General features: G+C 34.3%; 3 protein-coding genes across 6 annotated transcripts; 1 reads left to right on the plus strand and 2 right to left on the minus strand.

Annotated features, from left to right (window-relative positions):
* Positions 1-1,872: 1,872 nt before the first annotated feature.
* On the minus strand, positions 1,873-9,413 carry Reps (RALBP1 associated Eps domain containing). Of its 2 annotated transcripts, none has more exons than XM_077444599.1 (5): positions 8,961-9,413; positions 7,043-7,456; positions 5,833-6,016; positions 5,522-5,702; positions 1,873-4,946 (listed from the first exon to the last, which is right to left on the minus strand). In XM_077444599.1, exons 1-5 carry the CDS (start codon positions 9,108-9,110, stop codon positions 3,368-3,370), a joined length of 2,508 nt encoding a protein of 835 aa, XP_077300725.1. In that variant the 5' UTR covers positions 9,111-9,413; the 3' UTR covers positions 1,873-3,367. The 2 variants fall into 2 exon arrangements, with proteins under 2 accessions (XP_077300725.1, XP_077300726.1); XM_077444600.1 differs by having other exon boundaries at positions 1,879-4,946; positions 5,522-5,696.
* A 1,777-nt stretch (positions 9,414-11,190) lies between these two features.
* LOC143921353 (glyceraldehyde-3-phosphate dehydrogenase 2) lies at positions 11,191-15,747 on the minus strand. The gene is made up of 2 exons (XM_077444602.1): positions 15,500-15,747; positions 11,191-13,181 (listed from the first exon to the last, which is right to left on the minus strand). The coding sequence occupies exon 2, from the start codon at positions 13,163-13,165 to the stop codon at positions 12,167-12,169; it is 999 nt and encodes a 332-aa protein (XP_077300728.1). The 5' UTR covers positions 13,166-13,181; positions 15,500-15,747; the 3' UTR covers positions 11,191-12,166.
* Positions 15,748-21,564: 5,817 nt separating this feature from the next.
* Positions 21,565-25,220, plus strand: LOC143921354 (uncharacterized). 3 transcript variants are annotated; one of them, XM_077444604.1, is made up of 2 exons: positions 21,565-21,639; positions 23,273-25,214. In XM_077444604.1, exons 1-2 carry the CDS (start codon positions 21,616-21,618, stop codon positions 23,831-23,833), a joined length of 585 nt encoding a protein of 194 aa, XP_077300730.1. In that variant the 5' UTR covers positions 21,565-21,615; the 3' UTR covers positions 23,834-25,214. The 3 variants fall into 3 exon arrangements, with proteins under 3 accessions (XP_077300730.1, XP_077300729.1, XP_077300731.1); XM_077444603.1 differs by having other exon boundaries at positions 21,576-21,841; positions 23,273-25,220; XM_077444605.1 differs by having other exon boundaries at positions 21,587-21,743.
* Positions 25,221-26,481: the final 1,261 nt, after the last annotated feature.

Below are 26,481 nucleotides of genomic sequence, written 5' to 3' on the forward strand. Positions count from 1 at the left end.
ATATTCCTCTTTTGTCAACATTAAATTAATTATGAATGGAAAAGCATGTGCCTCAGCCAAAAAAAAAATTATTTTATACTTGTCTAGTAGTTAGGCTTAGACTTTACACTTAAAAAAAGTTTTTTAAAAACATACCTCTTCTATAATTTGTACATAAAATTATTATTTTGAATAAAAACACCAATATTTTTTTTTACTACCGCCATCTATGTATAAAATTAATGACTACCAACTGTCCATTTACTTATATTGATGACCAAAATGAGCAATATGACAAAGTATGAAAACGATCGGATAAGAGGCAAACTTTTTCCTGAATTGTAATCGTAAGTGAAACGTAAAGGAGGTATGTAAAAAAAACAATTATTACGCTTCGCTGCAACATTACGTTTCGCACTCTCTTTAACTTTATGCTTCGATGCGTTGTTAACAGATGGCGCAATAACGTATAATTTTAAAATTTATTCCTAAATTATAATGGAAACGACGATATGTCTTGACGAATAGTCTCGAAGAGGTCGCGTCCATCCATCCAACCATGCATGTCCAATTTAAATCGGATATCATGATTCACAGCCATCGTCATCCACTGCTGAATAAAGGCTTCTACGCTTCCATTTGTCTCCATTTTGAGCAACTCTCACCAATCTCATCTCACACGCTTTTTTTAATTTCAATTTATCCATCTCCCCTGTGGCCCTCTTTGCGAGCTCATTCGAACACTTCTTTCGTCCATCTATCGTCCGTTCTTCTAAATACGTGACCCGCCCATTGCTATTTCAATTTCTTTAATTTCACCATTACATCAACCACTTATGTCATACTTCTAACCGTATTTTTTTTTTGTTCCAGTTCAAGTCAAAAAATATATATCGGTTCGGTTCCGGATAAAATAACGGTTAAAAAATAATTGGTATTGGCGAGTTCGTAAAATGAGGTGAAGTATGAATATCTGATAGAATCTTCAATCTTGATTGAATTTGATTCCTGTTACTTTATGACCTAAATGGCACACATGGGGGGATTTAAAGATTTCATATGAATAAACATTTTATTTTGTTCAACGAAGATCAGAATTCATGTTACATGGAGTCACTTACTGCTGATTTATTTAAAGCCGAAATAAATTATCATGAATCACAACATTACTGTTTATTCATTGCCCAGGATTTTAGAAGCTGCTTTGCAATTCATTTTAGTAGCTAACCAATTGAAGTGTATTGAATGATATATGTGATACATTCCGCAGATATGCTCTCGGAATGAAAAGTGAAATAAGTGCTTATAGATATTTGTGCAAGAATATATACATTTTATATACAGTATTCAGGGACGTCATTTGGGAGGCAAGGGCAGGAGAGAGTAATTGCCCCCCCCCCATTAGATTTGGCCAGGTCAGGAACATCCATGTCATTTGATAAAGTATAATACTATGAATCTCAATAAAATCGATTATTTGTTACTAAAAGTTTAGACCAGCAGATAGTGCAACAAATCCAGAATGTCGATCAGCAGCTTCTTTCAATAAAAGAGATTTTATAAAAACAGCCACAAATTGTCCAACTTTTGACCCTCCCCCTCTGTGGAAAAAGCTAAAATGATGTTCTTGGCAGTATTGCATTTTTATTTTGTGTAACACACCTCAATTATTAAATCTATGGTTTGCTGATTATATCTGATGGTGTATGTATAGTAAACGTTTAAATTTTTTACATTGATAAGCAGGAGCATCAATTGATAAACAGCCCTGAGCCATTATATGATGTGTATATAGCAATTTGTATGAATAATTTGTGTATTTTATGATATTGATTTTATTACCAGATTCGTAAATCAAAAATACCAATGTAAACGAAGGACAAAAAAAAGATTCATTGACTAATACACTTTTTATTTAATAAACATTTTTTAACAAATAAAATATATCAATCAATTCAGATGTTAACACCACATGAATGATAATATTTATTTATATATTCAGTTATTAGATACATAGTGTATAAATGTACAAATTTCATTTAAGTTGCTCAAGAATGAAAACGTGTGTGAGTGAGAAAATGCCATTTCTGTCTTTTGATTTACAAGCTGCCTTTCTGAAAATGTTTAAAATTTATTCACTTTTTGTTAAAAAATATTTATTTATTACGGACACGGGTCAAAAATATTACAAATTCAAAAAACAGCAGCGTAATATAATCACCTCGAGCTTGTTATCAAAATCTACACTTCTTATATAATCTTTTCTATACAATCGTTCAAATTTATAAAAAAATTAGCCTTTAGAAATATTTCAATCCATTTACAAGTTGATATACAAGCGAAATTTTCATCATGAGATATACATACATATACAATAGAATTCTTTTCATTTATCAGTTTGATTATTGTACTAAATAAAAATAAATATTAAATCATTCACATTACCTAGCATATCTATAATATATAGGATCCATTGATTATTTTTAAATTATATGTGAAACTTTGCATTTGTTACATTGAAAATGCATATAAAAATAAAGTTTAGATATTTTTAACCTACATAGAGGTCATCTTATATATTAATTTCAGATATTTTTCTCAGATATAATTGCCGATACAAATTTTGCGACGGGATTTTACAACTAAAAATAAACATTACAGTACTTCTCTCTTTTTCTCTCTCATATTTTTTGCTTATGAAAAAATAAATACTGACTTAAATTTTAATTCAAATAAAAATAATCAAAATCATATCGAGGACTTGTTCACATTAATAAATGTTTAGTTTATAGATGATTATATTTTAAAATGTGGCCAAAGTCAACGAAATGTTTTCAATTTTACACGCTGATTTAAAGTGAAAATAATAATAAAAACATTTAAGTAATCTTACTTCAAAATAAAAGAAGTGTTCAATAGTGATAGTGCAATGCGCAATGTATGAATAATGCCATTAAAATTTTAGTCAAAACTATCTACTATATCATATAAGCATATACACTTTGGTTTTGTTTGAAGATTTCAAAAATGTTGGTATTCAAGAGAAATGCCAAAATAATAAAATACGATAATGCGTTGCGCGATCACATTTAATATCAACGAAATAAATTCATATATGATGAGAAAACTACCAATGATATATAATTAAGCTTTTGGGAAATTCATTCAATTTAAATATTCCTACGATTACTACCTATATGATAATAATATAAGCAGATCAAAAATTTTCTTAAGCTTGAAAATAAGCAAAAAATAAAAATCATCACATAAAAACGTTTAACAACTAAAACCATAATTAAAATACTAAGACTGATGATGCACGAAGGGGGAGAAGGGGTACACATTTATTGCGATTACTTTGTAAATTTTTTGTTTAAAAATACAAATTTTATACAACTGTGCTGTTCGATTCGAGCCGCAGTTTGAGCGTCTCTCGCTCGCGCTGAACGTCGGCCAGTTCGAGGCTCAGCTCTTGACATAGCCTACACAGCAGAGAATTCTGCTCTTGGAGTTTCCTAAGGGAGTCGTCGCTTCGAATACCTAATATACTGTTAGAACTATGATCGCCCAGATTAGACGTTTCGGGACTTTCTGAATTGCGTGGCGTTGGCTTCCTATAGACTTCGAACGCGCCGTGCTTCCTCGGCACATGCGTCTCAATATCGTCGAAGCTGGCCCGAGTTCTCGGTAGATTAATAGGCGCCGAGCTCTCAACAGCGGGTAACGGGAGATTGTTTTGAAATTGGGCAAAGTTTGCGAACGTCTCGATCGACTCTTCGATTTCGTTGAAGTTTTGCGATGTTTGTGTATTTTGACTAAATGCATCGCACGGACTGAATGGAGGATCGGCGATCAAGCCGAGTACGTCTCCTTCACTTCGTTGATTGATGAGTTTTTTACTCTGAGGACTGGTTATGGAAGGCGATATCCTTGGAGGTATTTGAGGAGGCGGATTCGCAACAACTACGTGTGAACCTTTCAGTCTGTTCAAGTCCAAGCTACTACTGCGAGTGTGTGTTCGAAGAGGTCTAGGAGGAGGAGGCGGAGGTGGGTCTTTCTTCGGAGCGTATTGTAAGGAAACAGGACCGGAAATGTCTTCTGATATGCAAGGAACTTCTTTGGTTGGCGGTGGTGGAATGGCACCGATATTCTTAAGCACCGGTTTCTTGGCCTGTGGTCTTTGAATGGGTTTGAATTCCGCACTAGAAGCTTGAACTGAAGGCAGACTGTTAATATCACAAGACAATTGCGCACTCAATTTCTTAGGACTTGCTACTTCGTGGGAATCTTGGAAGTTACATGCTAAATCTTCTAGTTTTCTGGGAGAAGTGCCACCCGAGTCTGAAGATTGAATCGGAAGAGATGACGCCTCGGGCGTGACTCTCAATGGAACTGGATGAAATATCTTAGGATCCCTTTCTACAGCAGACTTATGAAAATCGAAATTGACTGGTTTTGGACCGGGACTGGCTATACTTGAGGTAGGTGAATCGATAAATTTCGTCCATTCCTTGTTGCCCGATAGTGCTTCGGGTTTATTTCTAATTGGTGCTTCACCGACGACTGGCGAACTGAGCGATGGGGAGCTATCGTCTAGATTTAAGGTCTTCAGGTTTTTGCTCTCGAATGAATCTATGTCGTTAGGGGGCGGTTTAGCATTGGGTAAGGGAATTGTAGGTAATTTTGAATTGAATTCTGTAGATATATTAATATTAGAACTAGATCCTAAGTCCACGAGATTGGATGTGACAATTTGTTCTGGACTGCGAACTGGTGATTTTTGTACTTTTGGAACTAAACATTGCGGTAAGACGTCAGGTACAGGTATGTCTTTGCGCCGCAGTACGACCAAGTGCATAGCAGTGATAAATTCTTCAATGCACAAAGCGCCATCTTTTGTTACATCTGATAATAACCAAATTTTACGTAGATCTGTTACAGGTAACCGGGATTTTTCAAAGAAACGCCTGAAAAAGAAAAATTTATTTGATTTAAAATGATTTTATAGATTCACCAAAATCAAACTGACGAATCATTTTAGAACAATTTTTTATTCTAGCGTGGAGATTTCACCAATATTTTTTTATATAAGTAAAATTTGATATAAAGATTTTGCTTGGTTTTTATTTGATAATAAAAACATTTTCATCTTTAAAGAGGTATAACTGAAGCTTGAGAACCAGAACATTCATTAAATTTTAATAAAATAAATATATACATTTGTGTGAATTGGTAATTGGATTATTAGTCACATGGCGATCGCCCAAAAGACAATTTTTGCCATGAAAATCGCGAATACGGAATATTTGGCACTCGAGTTCTTGTTAGTATGATAGTTATCGTTCGTATGATGAACTTTTTGGCTGCCAGATGTTCCGTTTTAGAGATTTTAGTGACTTTTGGGCGATCCCTTTGTGACCAATAATCACCGAACCGTGTGAATTGAATCCTAAATACATATATGATATAAATAAAATATTCATCTAGTATTTCAAAGTACGCCAGTTTGATTGGATATTTAAAAAAATATTTTAAAAATTACCTAGCTATACTTCCAGGGACTAAACTATGAACATCGGGTTGCAACAATTGAAACTGACCAACGTAATGAAGTCGTTGTTCAGGACTGACTCGCCATACGGACCTACTGAAAGATCTGTCACCTTCAGTATCCCCGCCTTCTTCATCAGACGAATGACGATCCGAAGATTCCTCTTCTGTACCTTAAAAAATTTACAACTCTATAGACAACGACATACAAAAACTTCACACAATTTAACAGGAAACATGATATCCCTGGGCTGTTTCAATTGTCAGCAATTACGGCTAAAATTTCATTTTTTAAAAACTAACCAAGTAATTGGGTATGCTCCTCTCCGATGGACATTGCCGGCCAACGTCCGCGATTTGGACCACTCGTAGAAGTCCATGGTGCGTGAGGTCCTAATAATCCTTGGGCACGCTGATCTGCTACGGAATTAGTCGGCGTTGGACTTTCGCTAGCCGTACTCCAAGGAGATCCATTTTTAGCTCGCATCTAAAATGTGAAAAACATATTTTTAATGCTAATCCTTAAAAAAAAAACACATGTGGCTAGTGCTAATGCTTAAAAAATTACATGTGGCACTACATAATATATTTTGCATAAAGATATTGTAAAATTCTCTATTTTTACCAATTAGTAATAGCGTAAAAAATCTGTTTCTACTATCAGTTTGTTTGTTTTACTGATATCTGTAAACTTGCTCTACAGACACGTCAAGCGTTAGATTAAAAACAGAGCTATTTTTTTAAAATTGTATAATATTGCAGTACTAATAAAAAAATAAATAAACTAATAAAATTCTTCATATTAATGTGAATAGAAAGTGATTAAACTTGATCAGTACATGCATTGATGTGTAAAATAAATACATATTATGTATTGCTTAATAATATACCTATTATAAATAAACAATCGCTAATGTAAAATAAATGCAAAAGTAAATACAAATAAGCTTATTTAATATCTGAATTATAACAGTATTTACATAGATTAATAGCATATTATATTAACTGAAACAGTGAACTCAGTCGAAGGTACATAATTGGTTTGTAATATACATACAAGCAAATTGAATGTTCGACGAGCATATTATTACCAGTAATTACACTATTTTAAGTTCTATTATAATATACATGCATATGAGTTAGAGAGATACTTGCAAAAACGCACATAATACACTCGTTTGCATGAGACTTTAGGTATATGTATGTAACTGCATGTTTAGATTTTATAATATGCTATCAAGCTGTATGAAGATTATGGATTTGATAACAGGGATAATACCTTCATCTGATGTTTAAGTCCATCACTTCTCAACTATCATTCAAATACACAATACAATTTCAATTAAACAGTCAGTAAAAATATCAATACAAAATGTTTCCATAATATATACCTAATAGAATAATAATCCTTTAGCATTTTTATGAAAAATATTGAATTTGTATCGACAAAATAAACACAATGCTAAAGAATTAAAGATATTATTATGTAAAACGATCGCCATGTTAAACTTACAGTATGCGAATGTTCCGAGTGTTGCGATATCGTTTCTGATTCAACTTCCGAATCGGTGCTTTGAGATTCTACGTTGTCGTGTAGCGAGCTTCCCGGAGGAGCTTCGACGTCTGACGATGACAGTCGCATCGGCTCGTATGATCTAAAAGATTTGTCGCGCTTGTGATGCAGTCTCAGTTCGGCCTTCTGTCCGGCTACTATCGGCGAGTTGGAAAGCTGTATCAGATCGGGTTCGCCTTCCGAGTTCAGGTTCCACGTGAAGCGGGGCAACGGCAAGTCTACCGGTGAGGTGAGGATCTCCAATCTTAAAGGCATGTTGGCTTGGTGTGCCGCTACCAACTTTAGAGCGGAGTAAAACTCTTTCCTATTGATATGAGTGGTATTTGTCGGACTTGCATAACTAATTTCGGCAATCTGGAAATAATATATTAAATTAATGTACATATGTATAATTTAGTAGCTGATAAGAGGTTTTAACGATATAAAATAATATAATGATTATGTGTACGTAAATTAGACGTAGCATATTTTTTTTTGGATATATGTAAAACATTATTTATATAATTTATTGCCGGTAGTACAATCAATAAGAAAAATAAAAATTTCTGCTTCATTTTAAGCTCAATTTTTATGATCGATCCGAGGCGATGTAAAACAATTGAGTTCATCTGTTGCTCTTCATTATAATTTGCCTCTTGATAAGGTGGAATCTAGTTCAATAGGGGAGAGACTACAGCAATCAGCTCAGTTTATAGTACTTAGTCACTTGGACCGTTACTAAAGGTAACGTTATAAAGTTGTTGCTACTATTGTAAAAAAAGAGCAAGTAGTTCAATTTTAAAATTTGATTTCACACACACACATACGTAAATGTATTACTAGGTGACCGGAAAAATGCACTCTCGAGACATCCAAACTTTCAAAGATGCTCAAAGAGAACTAACGCAATAGAATTCCACAAAAATGGGTATTTGTATGTTATCCGAGGGTGCTAATCTTTTTTTGTAAAATTCTATTGCGCAAGTTCTTTTTGAGCGCTTTTGAAAATATGACTTCTCGAAACTGCGCTACTATTCAGTGCAATTTAGTGCATCTTTCCGGGAACCGTCTTACTAATTCACCAACTTTACTTTAAAGTGAGCTTTTTGAATATGCTATACATACATTAGTTTTACGAGTGCTTGATACGATTCATCCGCATCGAGGATCTTGAATCTTTTTTTTGTTACTACTATTCCAAAATATATACGTATAATATGGAAATTTACTTCTCGATTTGAAGCGAGAATCGTTTTGCTTAAATTTGAAATATCACAATATATTATCAAGTCCATTTTTTACTGAGAACAAAACTCAGTTTGTCGCAGTTTCGATTTACATTATTTTAAATTTGTCCTAATACAGACACAATTCTATAAAAATCGATGAACTTTTTTTGATAGATTCATACATTATTACATACACAATTTAAATTTCTATATATATATATATATATATATATATATCATAAATATTAAAATAAATAACTTATATATATATATATATATATATATATATATATATATATATATATATATATATATATATATATATATATATATATATATAAGTTATTTATTTTAATATTTATGAATATATAGCAGTATATATATATATATATATATATATATATATATATATATATATATATATATATATATATATATATATATATAATGCGAGCAAAAAATTCTAAAAAATAGTAGCATATATGACAGTTAATTTGGTACCGCTTTCTACTATGAAATGATAATTAGTAAAAGAGTGCATACAAATGGTGATCATCTGACCGAATTCCTAACGATTGGCAGTGCGGTAAAAAGTAGATCGATCCTCGAAATCAAAGTGTGGGGTGTGGGGTGTGAGGTGTGGGGAGTACCTGCTTGAGTGTGTCGTCGTGGAGACCTGCAGAGCGGAAGAGTTCGGTGGCCTTGAGTATGGGAACGGCGCCATTGGCCTGCTCGTCGCAGCACACGAACAGGTCTCCGAAGTAGCGCTGCTCCGTCTCCGAGAGGCGCAGCTCGTCCATGCTGGATTGCTGGATGGCTGAATGGCTGAATTGCTAAATGGCTAAATGGCTAGATGGCTAAATAGGGTGGGTTGCTGAAGGTAGCTGATGCTGATCAAGACGATCGCGCACTCGAATCCTGCCCCCCGGTCCCGTGCGACAAGTCGGCTTCTCCACTCCCCACTGCTCACTGCTGACTGCCCACCGCCCACTGCCAACTGCCAACTGACAGCCGCAGCCGACAGCCGACACTACGACTGCCGCTGTCGCTGTCGCTGTCGACCGCCTCAACACGACCTAACGTAACGATGTACAACCATGTCTAAGCCTCTTTTAGCTTTCGAATAATTATCGCTCCGCGTGTTTGTTGTGATTTTTTCACCGTTTAAAATTTATCCCACGGTTAATTATACGCCTAAAATTTTCATTCACCCTAATTCGCTTCGAACGATTTCGTTTAGTTGATTCAATAAAAAATTGTGCAATATATCATACATATAGACCAGTGGTGTGCGCTGAAATTCTCTCTCTTTTTGTCGTACGTTTGTTCCTCTTGTATCCCGTTCGTGCACATTAAGTAAGGCTGTACGACAAAAAGAAAAAGAATCACAGTCACTGATATAGACGAACTTAAAGTAATCATTCAATAATAAAAATATAGCTCAGTGGTATACGGGTTATGGTCCCAAATGTGAATTGCTACCAGGATAACGAAAACTGCGCGCGCGGGGCTCCTGTCGCACGTAAATTCGTCCCACAGGAAAATTGCTGTACAGAAAACTGTCCAAATATTGCTCAGCATCAGCCGCCCTCGCAGACCCCGCAACGCGGGGGGCGACGATACCTGGGGGGCGACACTGAGCGTGCCTTTTTTCACTGATATATTAAATTTGTTCCGTAACTTTTTTGAGAACTTCTCTTATTTTTCAATCTATTAGTACTATATGTGTATGTACTATATGTATTTACATACATTATTATACATATTTTGAATTCATCCTCATTGTGTAATTGATCTATGCAAATAGGGCTAGAAGACTGCCGTCTTTTTCCATCTTTTGAACGTCAGTGCCACTTTTCAACCTATTTGCTGAGAATTCTCTCTTATTTTTTACGAGATTTTTATGATTATCAAATCTAAAATGACGTTACGGACTCGTATGCTCGTATCACCATATGAAGTTCATAGGTCTAGTCGATAATAATAAAAATCTCGTAAAAAAAAGAAATTTGCCGAGCAATAATTTCGGCAGTTTTCTGTACGGCAATTTTCCTGTGCGACAAGAGATCCGCGTAGGCGATTTTCGTAGCGGCGGTTATCCTGGTAGCGATTCATATTTGGGATGTAATCACCGAACCAACTCAGTACGCCAAAAGTGTCTCTTTTAAATTAAGCATAAATATTGTTGCGTATATTACTACGAAAAAAATACGCATTATTTTTGTGTAATATTTATATTTTGCTTATTTTATAAGGTTCGATGATTATTCCGCAAAAAGCGATCTTGCGCACGTCACTAAAATCTTGATCACGGAACATCTGGCACCCAAAAACTCCATCAATTGAAATATTGTACTAATGAACACTCGAGTGCCAGATATTTTGTTTTCGTAATTTTGGTGACGTGCGCGCGATTGCATTTTGCGCAATAATCCGTTCACCATTTTATAAATAATTCCCTATAATTCATAATAATAAGCATTCTAAATAATCGATGAAAATTATAACATAATTGCAGACTGGATTATTATGGCATTTTCTTATTCCAAGAGTATTCGATTCGACCTCAAGAAATTGTGTTCATATTCAGTATATTTTTAATGTGAAAACCTTAATATGAATATTGTACCGAAACAATACCAATACTGTTCGCATGAATTATTGAAAATTAATGCATTATTTAAAGGAACCACACCTTTTACGTAATTTCAATCTCGTACATTTAACTATCAGAAACATTATTGACTATAATATTATGTAGAAATATTTTAAAATAATTTAATTATATTCTGTTTAATCTATTTAAGTGTTGTTCGTCTTCGTTATATTTAGCTTAAGTGAATTTGATATGTGCATAAAGAATGAAAAATTTTACCATCAATGTGCAATTTTTATTTTATTTTCACTTAAAATTTTTGAATCGCCTTCTCTTTAGAAAAAAATTATAAGCATTTTGTGCAGTATTTGGTCACCATCAATTTTATTATATCGATACTAGATTTTTTTATTCACTAGTTCGTTTTAAAATATGCATGTCAATTTATTATCGCTACACATGAACAAGTACATGCATATGTACATACATGAAATTAAAACCCTAGTTTCAATTAATTTGTGTTGTAATTTTTCTGATTTGTTATCAATAATAATTAATGTATCAAAAAAATATTTCAATTAAGCATGGATTTTCTTACCTCGAAATTTCTAACTTAGGAAATTAAGTATCATAGACGAAAACTATAATTACTTAAGTTTAAAAACTTACGCACCAGAGTACCTAATTTAAAATCATTATAATTAAATGAGAGTATTAAATTTCAGGTGGAAAATATAATGTCAAATTTTCCTTATCTGTTACAAATTGCACTGAGCATTATCAACTGTTTATGACATGGTTTAATCTTTTTTTTTATAAATTGTTCAGCCATAAAACAACACACTATCAATTCGAAATTGTTTATATTTTGACTGTCAATATTTGAACAAAAATAACTAAAACTACTAAGTCGCTTAGTGATGGAATTTCGATATTATTTATCAGATTTTTTTTCGTAAAACAAAAATTGGGGTCATCATGAGTCAAAAATGTTTCTCAGATAAGAGTATCCACCCTACACAACGTATAAACAAAATGAAAGACAGAAATCGTATTAAATTTTTATTTTCCAAAGGCAATTTAAATGACTGCTTTTAAAAAATATTTAATATTGATATTACTAAATGTAATGGATGACACAGTCATACTTTATATAGCACTTGAAGATGGAAATAGCTAAATATGTATATGAAATGCATAGATATCGTTCAACGGATGTAAATTGAATGTTTAAAATTAAAAATGCGAATTTTGAAGTCTTCAGTCCTTGGTTTGCATGAACTTGATGAGGTCGATGACTCTGCATGAGTATCCGAATTCGTTATCATACCAGGAGATGAGTTTGACAAAGTTGTCATTGAGTGAAATGCCAGCAGATGCATCAAAGATGGAGGAGTGGGTGGATCCAATGAAATCAGAGGAGACAACGGCATCTTCGGTATAATCCAAAATACCCTTAAGAGGACCGTTGGCAGCTTCCTTTACTTTCTGTTTAATAGCATCGTAAGAAGCTCCCTTTCCGAGGCGTACAGTCAGATCTACGACTGATACGTTGGCGACGGGTACTCTGAAAGCCATACCGGTCAACTTTCCATTGAGGGATGGAATGACTTTACCGACAGCCTTGGCAGCTCCGGTAGAGGCGGGAATGATGTTTTGGGCAGCTCCACGTCCATCTCTCCACAACTTTCCAGAAGGTCCGTCGACGGTCTTCTGGGTGGCGGTGGTGGCATGTACAGTTGTCATGAGACCTTCTACAATTTCGAAGTTGTCGTTGATGACTTTAGCGAGGGGAGCGAGGCAATTGGTGGTGCAAGATGCGTTGGAGACGATCTTCATGGATGGATCGTAAGCTTCGAGGTTGACACCGCATACGAACATGGGAGCATCAGCACTGGGAGCGGAGATGATGACTTTCTTGGCACCACCTTCCAAATGAGCCGACGCTTTTTCAATGGTGGTGAATACTCCGGTGGATTCTACAACGTATTCAGCTCCAGCTTTTCCCCATGGGATGGCCTTAGGATCGCGTTCCTGGAACACTTGGATTTTGTTGCCGTTGACGACTAAGCAGTCCCCTTCAGCAGTGACGGTGCCCTTGAAACGACCATGTGTAGAATCATATTGGAACATGTAGACCATGTAGTCCAAGCCAATGAAGGGATCATTGACAGCGACTACGGTGCCTCCCCGTTCAATAGAAGCTCGGAGCACCAAACGACCAATACGTCCGAAACCATTGATTCCGATCTTCGACATCTTGGATTAGATTGTTCTGAAATTAAACAAATAAATTCTATCAATAAAAATTACACAAATCAAATAGCACACTGTTGTTACAATGTGAACCTGTGAATTAATCGGAAACTGGGGATCAATTAGATAAAGCATACCAAAATTATTTGTAATTATAAAACATAAGCTACTTAATAAAAATAATCCTGAAGGTGGATTAATTTTTAAATAACCATAAATACGAATGGATTAAAATTAATATTTTATAATCTTAAAATATTAAAGGGTATATAAATTTCTTTTAATTCATACATTCATAAATAAATAGATAAGAATAGAGTCAGTGCTATATATTTTGCACACAAGGGCCGGGGTTTTGAACATGCATTTTTCAATCGTAATTGGGAGTGATTAACTCACTCTATTGTTTGAATAGTTTGATGTTTGCACAATACATTAGAACAATTATGACCTAAGATATACATATGTATAACGTGTGCAGTATTATATTTAGTATGATGCAAACATCAGAACAATTATGACCTAAGATGTATAACGTGTGCAGTACTACATTTAGTATGATGCAAACATATGAAACTCTTCTTATGTGTTTTTTTTTCAGTCAATAGCAATTAACATTTTAAAATTCTAAACTAATAAATTTTAATAAATTATATATAATTCAAATTTAAGTTATTAATGTTACAAATTAAAGACAAGAAGTTTCAAATTATTTAAGTATTCAATTTCGCAGAAGACATGTCCATAAATTTTGTTTTTACTTTTAAGTACAGTAGAACCTCAATAATCCAGATTATATAAAAAAAATAAAGAATATTAAAATAGAAAAATCAGATTAAATGAATTCGTTTTCTAATGTCCAAGGATGGAAACATGAACAGTTTTTGTTCAATGTCATTCATTTGGATTGCTTATATTTTTTTTCCCCCTCTTTTTGATTATTCAGACCATCTTATCCCCATTCAGTTTCTATAATTAAAACTATTGTACTATTTACTAAGATACAGGTATTTCATTCCAAATTGATTTTTTTTCATTTTCAAATTAAACCATTTTCAATGAAAAAGGGTCAATTTGAAATGAACTAGTAAAAAGGGTAAATTTGGAATGAAAAACCGATTCTTATAAAACGAAAAAGTCTGAAGATAAAAGAATACTACATATACACAAGACTGGCCAACTTGGGTGAACAGCGGATGCAAGGCACCCAGTCTCACGTATGAAAAGTGGATTTTATTCGGACAAAAACATTTGCATTAGTCTCAGAAACCTGAGGCCTGAAGATGAGTCGTCCTATTTGGTTTTTTTTGGAATACAAATATTTAAAGGTATTTCATGAAGACATTGCACAAACTCTAATGGAGAATGAATTTCCTCGAATAATTATTTTATAATATATTATTCAAATTATTTTCGCATCGAGAGGGCCTGCCCTGCATATACAGACGTCTAGAAATTTATTTTTTAGTAGTAAAGAGACGCCAAATTCTTTTTTTCTTCTAAATATAAAGTAATGAAATACCAAGTATAATTTTTTTTCAAAAATTTTATCTTTCAGTATGTTAAAAAAATTATATAAATCTAAAATCGGCCAAGGCTTTTTAAATACATTATGTATTGTATATAATTACATATTGAAATTAATTCAAAAAAATCAAACTGAAAAACAAAATATTCACACATTGGACATTGGATGAATTCTTAGCATATTTGAACCAAACATTCAACTTTTTTTTTTCTTCATTTGTTTCTGCCGACAACTTTCAAAAAGTAGCCGAGAACAAATGAAAACTAAAACGCAATTCGGATCGAAGACGCGAGACCGATCACGTAACCCATAATTGGTGCAGCAAAGTGCACAACAACCATTTTGGGCGTGCCGGCCGGCACCAATTCCTCAACAAACTATAAAATTCAAAGAAATCAATTCAAACTAAATAGAATCCAATAAGAAAATACTTTAAACAATTCAATATAGATAGACCAAACCCTAGAACAGTCCAAGCGAGCGTAGGATCCTCGGAACGTTTCGAGGTCGTATGAAGGTCAACCGAACGGAAACCATCACACGAGAGTCGCGCCTCGACAATTACGCAACTGAACCAACCGGACGATCATTGGTGACAACCGGACGATATTCGCGATGGCATGGAGTTTTCGTAATTGATGATGATGATGTGGCTGAAGGTGGGGCCACGTCTGGTTTCGATAAAACGATCGTGCGAATGGTTTTAAGGGACGTTTCAGATTAGCGTGCAGGGATTTTGAAGGGTGTGGTTTGAGGGTTTTCTGGTAGAAGTACCGGTCACCGGTCACCGGTCACCAGTCACCAGTTACCTGTTGAGTAGTCGCGAAGAGGTGTTTCCCGACCGGCGTCTGAACGGAGAGTGACGGAGGGGCGCCAATTCACAGAGGTGACCGGCTAAATCAGGGGTCCCTACTGCTGGTTTCGAGCGCTCGACTCTTTCGATGGATTTTGATTCTACACTTATTATTGGTTGTAATGTTTGGTGTTATCAACGCCTTATCATTTGATCGATGGTTGATAGACTGCGTTGATAATTTGGCATTTTATCGTATGTACGTATTGGTGGTTGATAGAGCTTGTGGTAGGAAAACTGCGTTGTAGACAGAGAAATGTAATATTAATAGACGTGGCTTTAGGTGTTCTTTTGTGGTCTACCTCACAGGCCCGAATGTAAAACGCACAAAAACGCAAATATCGGAAGGCAAAGATCGAAAATTGAAAGATCTTAAGTCGAAAGATAATAAAAAAGGTGCATGGTACTGTTGCGTAGGGGTGGGTGGAGGATCCAAGTAAAAGGCCAACAGTCGTTTCACAGCATTTATTGATGATTAAGGAGATACACGCAGTGTCACTGCTAAGTCCAGAATGACCTGAGATCGCTTACGTACCGCCTTATAATGGGTAGATCTCTCAGGACGTCTAATCTGTTTACCTACTTTATAGTCACGTATTCGGATATGTATTCCCACGGTATGAGAAGTGCAATCATTGTTTCATGCACTTAGCTTGTCGCTAATCCTTAAAACCCACTTATACCAGTCGCACGGTATGCATTTAGTTAATCCGTTAACAGATATCCGTTACAGATAATCTTTGAACGGTCACACAGTCTCTGGGATTCTATTCGCTTAATCCGCGGCGTACGTTACAGTACTGTAGGAATCTCGTCGTCGTCATCGTCATCGAAACCTTCGAGAATATTCCGCAACAACAAACTACATTCCCGAAACCCAGACGACATGCACCTGCAGTCATTATATTAAACTCAGGCGGAACGCCCCTACCAGTCGAGTGGAACCAAAACGGTCGAAACACGCCGCCACCATTAAAATACATCGAGCGGAAAGGCGCCAAGCATTCCAGAAAATTCGACGCCTCGACGAAAACAAAATTCCTCTCGTACGCGTCAATAACCACTTCCATCAAGCATTCCAGAAAATTCGACGCCTCGACGAAAACAAAATTCCTTTCGTACGCATCAATAAACTAAATGCTCGTACGACCACTTCCATCAAGCATTCCAGAAAATTCGACGCCTCGACGAAAACAAAATTCCTCTCGTACGCGTCAATAACCACTTCCATCAAGCATTCCAGAAAATTCGACGCCTCGACGAAAACAAAATTCCTTTCGTACGCGTCAATAACCACTTCCACCAAGCATTCCAAAAACACTATAAAAGGAGGTACAACCCAAACAACGCCAGTCGACCCACAACAGCAAGCGTCGACACACAGCACCAGACCAGTCGACCCACAACAGCAAGCGTCGACACACAGCACCAGACCAGTCGACCCACAGCAGCAAGCGTCGACACACAGCAGCAGACCAGTCAACATACAGCTCCTGACCAGCCACCACTACACTACGCGGACTTGGAAGATCAACCAGCCGGACGAGCCAGCAACACACTGCCGTATCCAGAGACCTTCCGTACATAGCTGAATGCTGAGCCAGCGACACTCTACCATATCCAGAGACCGCTGAACGACATACTTTTGCCCACAAATACCATACCTTTGTACAACCATAGGCAAACAATAAAACTTTATAAAACTAGCACAACAGTGTTTCGTTAGGCCGGGATACGGTCAACACACATGTAACCCGCCTACATTGGTACTAATCCGACGTGATCTACGCAACCTTCTGATCATCCAACAGCGCTGTCAACACATCGCTACCCCGCCTACATTGGTGACCCCATCTTTGAACCACACAACAGTGTTTCGTTAGGCCGGGATACGGTCAACACATCGTACCCCGCCTACAGTACTTTATGGCATTTGATACTTGACTTCATTCTGTTTTTTTTTTTTAGTAAAATGCTGGACTTTTTTTAAATGGAAAAATTTATTTGTAAGTGAAAGTATTTAATATTGAAAACACGATATAAATGGGAAGGGGGGGGGGGTATTACACTATCGATACGGATCGTGATTCTAGTATCGCGGATTTCAAAACAACCCTAACTATCACGATACTAACATGTTATACTATCAATACCGATCACGTGATAATATTGTAAGTGTGATAGGCCCCAATCAGATAGGAATGTATTATATTTATTTATTTCAGAATTAAAATTAGACCAAAGTGACTTGACAGGTTGCCCCAATGTGTCACTATGGCCAAATAAAAAAATATATGAATACATTAAGAATTAAACAGAAATTTTGTTAAGTCCCCATACGAGATGGAGAACAATTCATCATTAATTGCAATCGCATGCACTACTGATGAGCTAAGGTGTAAGCAGGTAAGAAAAGAGAATGTCATCGAGACATGTGGGATCATTTTGGAAAGTTCCAAGAAAGCCCACCAATATGCTAAAAAAATGCTTAACTAAGCTACATGTACGTAGACCTACAATAAATTGGTCAGTAACTTTGGTTTTAGTTAGTTATTATAATAAATGGTCAGTCATTACGATAAAAAATGGTATTTAAATAAAATAAACGATCAGTACATGTACATATATATCAATGGTCAATTGTTTATGGCATTTGGATTATAATTCGACACAATGAAATTATGTATATTGTGCAGTCTAAAACAAATGAGTGATTTTTTGTAATTTTATAAAGTGGATTTGTTGATGAATCCAATAAAATATTTATGGATGAACTGACCAATTCATATATAGTTTTAAACGTTTAATTTACAAGTTGCTGACAAATCATTTAGTATGAATAAATACGATGATGATGGATAGTTGTTCTCAATTTTTACCCATAAAGGTTGCCTGCACCTGGTTAAATTCATGCGATACACTACGTATTCGCCACAAATTAAATGAATAATAAATTCACTACTTATGATTAGACTGCATTTGTGCAATTCCTCAGAAAAGATTACAATATAATATGTCACGTCAAAACCGCTTAAGAACACATAATATATGCATGTACTTCTATTGATTTGTACATACATATATGTATGTACATACATACACACATATACATATGTCAGTCAAAATGATAAAAAATTAACAATGATCATATAATTTTGAAGTTCTATAACAACTTTAATGTTAAAGTGTAATATTTTTAATTTTCTTTCTAGAGGTTATCTAAACTTTCTTTGTTGGTGATATCCTCAAAATAACCTTCAAAGAACAAATCGATAGAGAATATGTCGTTTTGTAACATTGGCGGTCAAATGCACAATATATGTATGTATTTTCTAAATTTGTGTGAATATTTACGCGACTACAAATGTTCAGTTAATGCATTTTCCAATGGGTGAACTGCAATGTTGATTACGTGCGATGTTTTAATACAAAAAGTGATGTTAATTTATAGAATTCCACCTTCAATGTCAAAAGAGACATTGGCAAAATAGTGAATTTTATGATACTCTCTCTCTCGTGAGAGCTTTCTTTTAGTCTTTATTTTTCTCGACGTAGACAGACCAACGGCGAGAGACGAAATTAGATTTTCAGGGATAGATACAAGCATGCAGTTTTATTTGATGGATACTTCAGACTTCAGAGCTATGCGTAGGTAATGCAGAGTGCAATTGCAGATATCTGCAAGGAGTAATGACCTTTACGTTGGTTTTATGACACTGTACATATCGGGAAGTGTGAAACCATATTTAGAGGTGAATTTTGCAACGCTACAATAAAGCAAAAATTCGATAACAGGATTTTTTATATTATTTGGATAATTAATTAAAATGTATTAATTATATTTTTTAATATGTAATAACTAATTTATTTGCGAGTATCCAAGTTGGCAGTTATTTAAGCTAATCTTTAAAAAAAACAAATTCATTTCATCAGATATAATTAAAATTGTTTCCACGCAGTCACATATTAGAAATTTCTTAATCGTGTACGTGGTGTTTTCGTCTTGGTGTTTTCATGTAGGCGTATTTTATAAATTCTATTAGGTAGGTGTTAAATGTATGGGCAATAAGAATGGGTTTATTAGATTTATATAAGTGACCGATAATTGTAATAATCTAATATATTGGATACATTAATGGAGAAAAAATACGCTTTTGTGAGATAAATACGCTGTACCATTCTTAAGTATGTATTTATAAATGTTAATCATTAGGAGTTTTTAATTCTAACAGATGAATAAATCTGTTTCCAAGCCCACGAATAGAAAAAAATGAATAGAAATTGCCTACCTTAATGAATTTAAAATTTTTGAACAGTATTATATACTTAAATATTTCTCAAGTTAATTGTATAGTTTGGACAATTATTCAATGAAAAACTCATAATTATTAATATATTTCAATTACATTTTTTTATAATCAATGTACATAGGTAATGAAAAATACGCACTTAAGATAGGTTCAGTATTTTTATCTCACAAGGGCGTACTTTATCTTCTTGGAAAAAGGTTCCATTAACGTATCCCAAGCCAATATAATTTTTTTACAATTATTGCATTGTATGAATAGTTTTTAGAATTTTTTTTATTTGTTTTTAATGTATTTTTTTAATTCATAATTTGCAATTCACACACATTTTTTGAATAATAAAACGATTAATCAGTTGTGAATTTATTATTATAAGCTTATTTATTGTAAAACATTATTTTAACACAATTATTAAAATACATAATTTTGATTGTACACGTATAAGCAGCGATGTATCATACATTGAAAATAAGCGCGCGCTTGGGGCCCCCGAATCTTGGGAGCCCCGAAATGAGCCTTTGCTACCAAAATTTACAACTTATTATTATCATTGTCCATAATACGTTCATAAGCCAAGAATAAATGAAATTAATATCTATTTTATATAGTATTTTAAAATAGTACATATTTTATTCCAAAAACTGTTAGTGTTTCAAGTACATATAGTAAATAAATAAAAAAAATATGGCTTTGTAAAATCTTTATGAAAAACCATATACTGAAAAGCATGGAAAAAACGATGATATCATATGGGCAGTGCCGGCCTTACACCCAATGGCGCCCTTGGGCAATTGTTTCTTACACCCTTAGAAAAAAATTATAAAAATTGGATTACCATCCTCCTTTTTCCGGGCTTAGGACCTTGTTATAGTTTTAGGCAGTGCCAGCAAAAGCATAGTAACACAAATGTTTGGATATAATTATGCTGTTTTATAAAATGTATTACAATGAGTGAATTCATTTTACCTTGAACTTTATTTGAAAGAAGGGCTTTTCAATTGATAACTTTTCATTGCTAATAATATCAGATTTTGAATTCTCTGTGTGGCCACTTGAAATAAAGGGCGAGTGTTGCCCTATGGGACTATGGGGAGAACGTCGCGTTACAACGTTATCAGTTAGAATCTTCCATAAATATATTAAAGCAGAAAATAGTGTAAAAAACCTTTGGAGAATATCGAAAAAAGTATGCGATGTTACAAAAGATTTTGCAGCGTCGTATAGCACAAGATTCAAATTGTGGCTGCCACTGGAAAACGCTAATTATAATACAAAAAGGAATGCGCCTTCACCCAATGAATAGAATTTTCCAAGTATAAATGTTGAGTTTAGAAAGTAGAGGTGCCTTTGGAGCTATAATCTAAAATTTTGTAGGGCATTTGGCGCTCTAATTTTAAATTTTAAAGCGCCTTTGGCTTGTTGAGTGGCGCCCCAAATAATATGACGCCCTCGGGCGCCACCCGGCTCAGCCCCCCCCCCCAAAACCAGCACTGCTTTTGGGGGTGCCTCAAATTTCAAATGCGCCTGGGGTCCCCCATTTACTTGATACGCCACTGTATATAAGTAGAATGATAATACATAAAGCTTACAGTGTAATAACTTATTTTCGATTCGATCTAATATATGTAGTACAACTAAGATTTTTCGAATGAGAATTATGATTTTTGAAGTAAAATGACATTTACGCAATTGAGTTAAAACAATGGCCGCAATGGCTTGTGTTAAGACACGTCAACAGTTTGACAGTGATTGCAATATCGTCAACATGTACTGTGATGGCACTTCACACGTAAGGAAAACACACACAGCGGTTGTTCACAACAACTGAACGTGAACGTGAACGTGAACGTCACACTTTCGAATCAACGTTGGCTTCCAGAACGGCGACAGATCGTATTATTATTATATTTATGTCGCAGTAGGTCGCGTCACACGAGTAAACAATTATGGATGCCGTCATTGCAAAATCGCCTCTGCGCCGTGCGAATGCAGTCTGTATATTTGTCGTATCATCGTTATGTTTTGAAGGCTTTCTTTTCACCGTTTCTTAGTAAAATATTGTCGTTTTGTTTGTCGCATTGTTGATGTTCTGTCATGGCAATGTGTTATTATTGTTTTTTGCATGTTGATTTTGAATTGGCCTAGATAAATAAAGCATGCATGCGACAAGATCTGACCGTCAACTATTGAAGATTGGATCGTATTTCGCCAATTTTTATTAGTATATTACGCATTGGTTAGGGTTTGATGAGTGTATTTTCGAAACGTGTCATTCGGACATTCGGTTTCAATATAATATTAAATAAATTGTGTATGTTTTGCTTCAACTAAACAAAGAATGTAATATGATCAATTTCCTTGTAAGTAAACAAGTCTAATATTTTTGACTTGCAGTTCTAATTACAATACATATTAATTTACAATAATTTAATGGATTGTCAGAAGATGCTATGTTTTTTTAATTCGCACTTGCAGTTATACATGACCATTTCTGTTACTTTTTTCTGTATAGAAACTTAGTATAAACTTTAATATAATAAACAGGTGGTATCAGTAAAGAACATTATATACTGAATCTTCAAATAAATAAAACATATTTTTATATCTATATATATATAGGTATAAAAATATATATACAAAAATAAATATATAAGGTATATTCGGTCTCCGTGACGAGCCAGAATGTTAAATTACAGAAAACACAAATATCGGAAGGCAAAGATCGAAAATCGAAAGATCTTAAGTCGAAAGATAAAAAAAGGGTGCATGGTAAACGGTACATACTCACGTACATACTCACTTAATTTGCGCGAGCAGGATACAACAGGAACAAGAGGAACAGGCTTTTCCTCCCGTATTAATGTGCGCGCGCAGAATACGGGAGGAAAAGCCTGTTCCTCTTATTCCTGTTGTACCCTGCTCGCGCAAATTAAGTGAGTATGTACCGTTTACCATGCACCCTTTTTTTTTGATCTTTCGACTTAAGATCTTTCGATTTTCGATCTTTGCCTTCCGATATTTGTGTTTTCTGTAATTTAACATTCTGGCTCGTCACGTAGACCCGGTATATTGTATGGATTTCATATTGTGGTATATTTTATCATTTGATGTGAGATTCTATAATTTTTTACATATGTGGGTTGAAACTTTTTTATAAAACATCAATATATGTTATAAAAACCAATGATATATTTTATCTTCTATAATTTAGTTCTTCTGGAATAAATAAATTACTTATCATCAAACCCTAATCTTTAAGCTTTAATGCCCTACTAGCATGCAGTTAAATAGTTAAACAATTCAATTATCAAATCAAATATTTTCAGAAATAATAAATAAGAGCTTTCTATTATTATATAATATATGTATTGTTAATTATTTTTATTGTTTTGTTTTTTAATGCATTCCATGATGAATTTCAGGATACCGAGAATCAACCCCTGCCTATGTTGAACTGCTTGAACTCAGCCATGCGTAAATTAGAAATGTTGAGCACGATTGTGAACTCGAGGAATCAATATTTACATGACATGAGGCGGAAGAGCTTTGGCAGTAAACCCAACACGTACGTGAGGAAAGATGCCAGTCAGACCGATCTCAGCGTGATCCAAATGAACACGAGGTATGTCTCGAACGTGACGATCGGCCTGCGAATGAAGAAGACGACCAATAATCGAATGATGCCATACACCGTTCCCGAGAGGAACAGGACCAAGAGCGAGAACTCGGACAGTTTGAATCTGGAGTCGAGGGACTTTTGCGATTTTCCAGTGCAGGATACGTGGATGGAGCACTCGTCCAGTTATATATCCGTCTTGGACCCGAAAGTGGGAAATACATTCACCAAAGACAAGAAGCCCACGTCGCTTAAGAAGGCTCGCTCGTTGGAGGATATCCGAGTGGAGAATATAGATGCATCGCAGCCATCGCACGAGATGGAATTTGTGTCGAGTCGAATTCAGAAGTTAAAGGTTATGGAGTAGGCATGCTAGACATTATCTCATTTATTTGTTCGTATAAAATTAGCGATAAGTATGTAACTTGTTAACAAACAGGAGGATTTTGACTGTAATGTGAGATGAGATCTTGGCTAGTTATTAAACCATATTAACAAAAATTATATATATATATATATATATATCTTCTGCATAATCGTTTTTCAGGTGTATATTAATCATATACATATGTGGTTCTCAAATTTTCAGTCATGTAATACATATGTTTGTATTTAATTTTCAGTTTATTTGAATGTAATAGGATTTTAATTTGACTATTATTTATAAAGTTTTGAATTTGCCTATCAAAGTTATCATTTCATTATTGTAAAGCAAATTTTTACTAAAATAATATTTACATAGTTTCAGTCCAAAGTTGTATAAAAGTTCATAGCTACAAATAGTATCAATTTTATATTTAACATTTTGAAATAACGATTCTATTCAATTATTATAAAAATATGATGGAAATACGTGGGAAATATTTATAAAAATTTATACTATTTTATATTAGAGATGGAAATACAGTTCATGTTCTATTTTAAATGAAGTTAAAAGAGTAAATGAGATACTAAATTAGGTGTGAAACTGATAGTCAATAAAACTTTGTTCAAACCTAACCGCAAATAAACCATTAAGTATATATATATGTTTCATTATTTTTGATATTGTTAAGACCATTGATGTGTTTTCAGTGATTTAACTTTATCAAAGCTTACCAATAATTTACATATATTTATGTTTGAGCAAAGAGTTGAAAATACACTACGCACTTGAGTGGATAATTTCACTCTTGCCTACATATGTTATTGCAACGCATTTTGTATATGCATTTTTCATTTTATTTTTCCATAGTTTATGACTTGAATTTTGAAACTTGCGAAGAAAACAAAGAAAATCATTTTCAATGTTATTTAATTTACGCTTATATACTTTTTGAATTGTGTTCGATTTTAAATTGATAGTATAGATATTTAACATTGAGAACTAAAAAATATTACGAATCATATTATAATATATAAGTAACTCACCGCTTTGTGTTGTCGCCGTATTTATGTAGAATGTAGATGTATGTGTATTGTTAAACAATCGCTGATTTTGCATTTTGACATTTTTGTACGACAAATTAATGGAAATAAACTTTACCAATATAAAAACAAAAAAAAAAGGTAAAAAAAATGTAGTGTGGTGACCGCTCGATGTATATTTTAATATAGGTTTAAGTTGTATATGTATTATAATTATTATTACTCTGTAAAGCATTTATCTATTTTGTGTGTATGATTATTACACGGTGTTGATTAATTTGTATATGTTTGTATCAAATTGTCATTCATTGTTTATTAAAATACTATGGAATAGATTATTATTTTTTAAATAATTCATCGATTTAATTTAATTCCACACATCCAATTTTTATCCATCATTGGTTTTTGAAATCGAATTCCTTTCAACTACATACATGTGAAAAATTTTAATGTACATAAGATGGTATTAATTAAAACAAGCCAACAAAGTAGCAATTACATATTATGCTTCTTATCTTTCTTTCCATGAAAGGAATATCTTTCTAATTTTATTGAACACCAACAGTTGAGAAAAACTTTTATATAGAGTTCATTCAACGAAAGAGCGACCAATGAAACAATGTTGGAAACTACCGGTGACTGCAAAGTATGCTTTACGCATAATATACATTAATTTTAGGTCCTTTTAAATCCCTAGATTTATTGCATTTTATAAATGCAAAATCCAAAAGAAGTTTCAAAAACTAGTTATCATATTGTAGCGTAGGCGTGAGTGGAGGATCCAAGTAAAAGGCCAAAGTCGTGTCACAGCATTTATTGGTGATTAAGGAGATACACGCACTGGCAGTGCTCCGTCCAGAAGGTCTTGATATCGCCTAAGTACCGCCTTATAAGGGGCAGGTTTCTCAGGGCATCCGGTTACTTCCCTATTGTTTAGGCATGTACCCGGATATGTATTCCCACGACACCCAGTCCCACGGTATCGGTCACTTCTGCGAAGGGCCACTTCGGTGGCCATTGTTTAGCCTACATGCACTTAGAGTCTAAAGATAATCCTTGAAACCAATTATAACGGTCACACAGTCTCTGGGATGCTACTCGGCCTAATCCGATTGCACTTACTCGGCCTACTCCGAGTATTATTAACAATATTAATAAATTATTCTGCATCTGATCCATTGAATTCACTGTCTGTGAATCTGATCTATCGTTGACAATAATGCGCAAGGAATCGTCGTCAATCATTTTGTCTATTATGTGGTCATTTTCTATATATCGGTCTTGAATTTTTTTTGCATGGTCAAACATTTTAATGAATTTGGTCGCTCTTTCGTTGAACGAACTCTACATAAATATCTTGCTGTTCCATTAAGATAAAAATTATTATTTTGAATAAAAATACCAATAATTTTATTTTACTACTGCCATCTATGTTTAAAACTAATAAACAAATGGCGGATAAACGTCAACGACCATCTCGCCGGACAGATTTCAAACGCGTATTACACGATATTTTTGCACCATCGTAATGGCAGAGGATCGATTTACTTATATTGATGAACAAAATGAGCAATATGGCAAAGTATGAAAACGATCGGATAAGAGGCA

Source organism: Arctopsyche grandis, chromosome 13 (genome assembly GCF_051622035.1).
Source record: "Arctopsyche grandis isolate Sample6627 chromosome 13, ASM5162203v2, whole genome shotgun sequence".
Classification (NCBI taxonomy): Eukaryota; Metazoa; Arthropoda; class Insecta; order Trichoptera; family Hydropsychidae; genus Arctopsyche; species Arctopsyche grandis.